Below are 2931 nucleotides of genomic sequence, written 5' to 3' on the forward strand. Positions count from 1 at the left end.
ATCACCACTCTCATTCCCCACAATATACAGTCTTGATCAACAGAGATTTCATGTCTTCTTTGAAAGTATGGTTTCATTCCTTCATCTGTTACGTAGTTTGGCCACCCTCGCAATGCATGATCCAGGACTCTTGATAGAATCGGGTCTTTCCTTGTTGCCTTTGCGACTTCACTTGCTGTAACAGGTAGGTTATTCACATTGGTGAAATAGTTGATCTGTCCTTCGATTGGGTCATCGTTCCCAGCTAGTCTAGACAGTCGATCGGCGTTAGCATGGTCCTCCGATCTTCTATATCGGATCTCGTAGTTGCGAGCCATTAGCATCAACGCACATCATTGTAGACGAGTTGCAGCTAGTGTGGGTTTGCCTGTCTTTGGGTCTAGGTCAACGGCTTGTGATCTGTGATCAAGGTGAATTTCTGTCCATAGATGTACTTGTGAAATTTCTTGATCCCGTATGTGATGGCTAGAGCTTCTTTTTTAAAGCTGAGCGAAGTTCCGTTAGCTGGAAGACAACGTTCTGGAGGCATAGGATATCGGTCGCTCCGATCCATCATCCATCAGATGGGATAGGTAACATCCTACTCCGTATGCAGATGCATCACATGCCAGCGTTAGAGATTTGTTCATGTCATAATGAACCAACACACTCTCACTTGACAACATTGTCTTGCACTTCTGAAAGACGTCTCTTGCTTGGTCGTCCACTTCCAAGCCATGTCTGCTTAAAGCAGATGATACAGTGGTGACAGCAGGGTAGACATATTCCCTAAGAACCCGACTGTAGAAGTTGATCATTCCCAAAAATGCTCTCAACTCAGTGATATTCTTTGGATGCGGTGCCTCCGTGATAGCTTGTATCTTCTCCTTCATTGGGTGAAAGCCGTTTCCATCAATATGGTGTCCAAGATAGTCGACACTGCGAACCTTAAACTTGCACTTGTCCATGTTAACCTTGATTCCGTAAGTGTCTAGATGCTTGAGTACTTGATGGAGGATCACGTCATGCTGCTTCTCTGTCACTGTACCTATGGGTATGTCATCGAGTAGATATTCCACATGAGGAATCCCTTGGAGAACTTGGTCCATGACTGACTGAAAAATGGATGGTGCTGTGGATATACCGAAACAGAGTCTCTGGAATTCATACAGTCCCTTGTGAGTGTTGATTACCAGCAGAGGCCTTGACTTCTCTGTTAGTTCAAGTTGGAGATATGCGCTTGACAAATCCAATTTGGAGAACAATGTTGCTCCTCCCATCTTTGCAAACAGATCTTCATCCGTAGGTAATGGGTAAATGTTTTCTTCCAGGACAGGATTTACAGTCACTTTAAAATCTCCACACAGCCGAACACTCTTGTTGGCCTTGGGTACCACAACAATAGGTGTTGCCAAGTCAGATTTTTCCACCTTCCGTATTATCCATTCCTTCTCCAATCGATCAATCTCTTTTTCAACAGCTTCCCTCAATGCATATGGTACAGGACGTGCCCTGCAGAATCTTGGGTTGACATTGGGTTGCACCTTGACATCAGCTTTGAATGTCTTTATGACTCCTTTTCCATTAAACACTGACGGATATGCTTCCTTCAATTTACCACTAAGTGGCTCCTCTGATATGGCGCTTACTTTACCCCAGTTCATCTGTACTTTTGTACTCCGGTTTCTCCCGAACAACGGCACTCTCCTTCCTTTTGCCACCACTAGAGGAAGTCTGTGCTCTCTATCCTCTAACTTGACATTGACAATAACTTCACCCAATAAAGGAATAGCATTGTCTGAATAGTCCGGCCAGCAAGGAAACCTTAGTTGGTCCTAGCTTCACAGTGTTTAGATGTTTTCTGAACATTTCCTCTCCTATCACTGAATGACTGGCAGCTGTATCCAAACAGAAGTCAAAACTCTTTCCCTCCATCCCTAATGGAACTCTGAACCCATCTTCCTTTCCTCCTGTGTGGAGTAAACGGCAAACAGTCTATCCGCATCATCATCTTCTACTTCATCCTGCTCATCAACTTCTTCAGTTAACAGATGGGCTCTTCCTCTAGTATTACTACTGCCTGCTTTCCTGTAAATTTGTTTCTTGTCTGTGTGTGTTTATCTTGACAAACTTTCGCTATGTGACCTAATTTCCCGCACTTGAGGCAAGTTTTCTTCCTGACGTAGCAGTGATGGTTAGTTTTGGTACATCTAAAACAAGGTTTATAAATCTGATGTCTGTCCTGTCTTCTAACTTGATTTACTTTACCAGAAAGGTCATTTCGAATCTGTCCTGAAGGCTAACACATCTTTCTCTGCCACTTCCATTGCAAGTGCTATCTCACATGCTTTCTGAAGTGTTAAGTCTTTCTCTGACAATAACTTCCTTTGCACGGCCACTCCTCTAATACCACCTACTAAGCTGTCCCGTAAACGTTCTTGTAATGTCGTCCCGAACTCACAGTATTTACTAAGACTTTTGAGTCGCACAATGTAATCAAGAACAGACTCTCCAGCATTTTGTTTGCGCTCTGAAAATGCTTGCCGTTCCCAAATCACGTTTCTTACTGGCTTGTAATAGCTAGAAAAGTCCTCTGTCAGCCGATCGTATGGCACATCACTAATATCCTCTGGTGCTAGCAATGAAACAACAGTTCAAACGCAGTTGGCCCCACTGTAGCAAGAAAAACAGTAGCCCTGTCCTCTTTCTTTACTTTGTTTGCCTTCATCCATATTTCTAGACGTTTCTTATAGCTTCCCCAGTCTTCATTATCTGATGAATACTCGCTAATCGTTCCGATCATGGGCGCGCCATCTCAGGTTTTGAAATCACTTTAAAGTTCACTTTCACGTTACTCTTCAACTTTACACACGTTTGTAGTGCCTTATTTCCAATAACGTATCACATGGCAATCTATCCTTATAGACGCTGAGCCCCCTTGTGACTGATGTG

The 2931-nt window shown here is 43.5% G+C and overlaps 1 protein-coding gene across 1 annotated transcript; it reads right to left on the bottom strand.

The window, feature by feature from the left end:
- Nucleotides 1-500: 500 nt before the first annotated feature.
- On the bottom strand, nt 501-1643 carry LOC124272247 (uncharacterized protein K02A2.6-like). Its single transcript, XM_046707408.1, has one exon. It carries the CDS (start codon nt 1641-1643, stop codon nt 501-503), a length of 1143 nt encoding a protein of 380 aa, XP_046563364.1.
- Between the last annotated feature and the right edge of the window lie 1288 nt (nt 1644-2931).

The sequence above is a fragment of the Haliotis rubra genome, unplaced genomic scaffold (genome assembly GCF_003918875.1).
Source record: "Haliotis rubra isolate DU_JTF1 unplaced genomic scaffold, ASM391887v1 Scf168, whole genome shotgun sequence".
NCBI lineage: Eukaryota > Metazoa > Mollusca > Gastropoda > Lepetellida > Haliotidae > Haliotis > Haliotis rubra.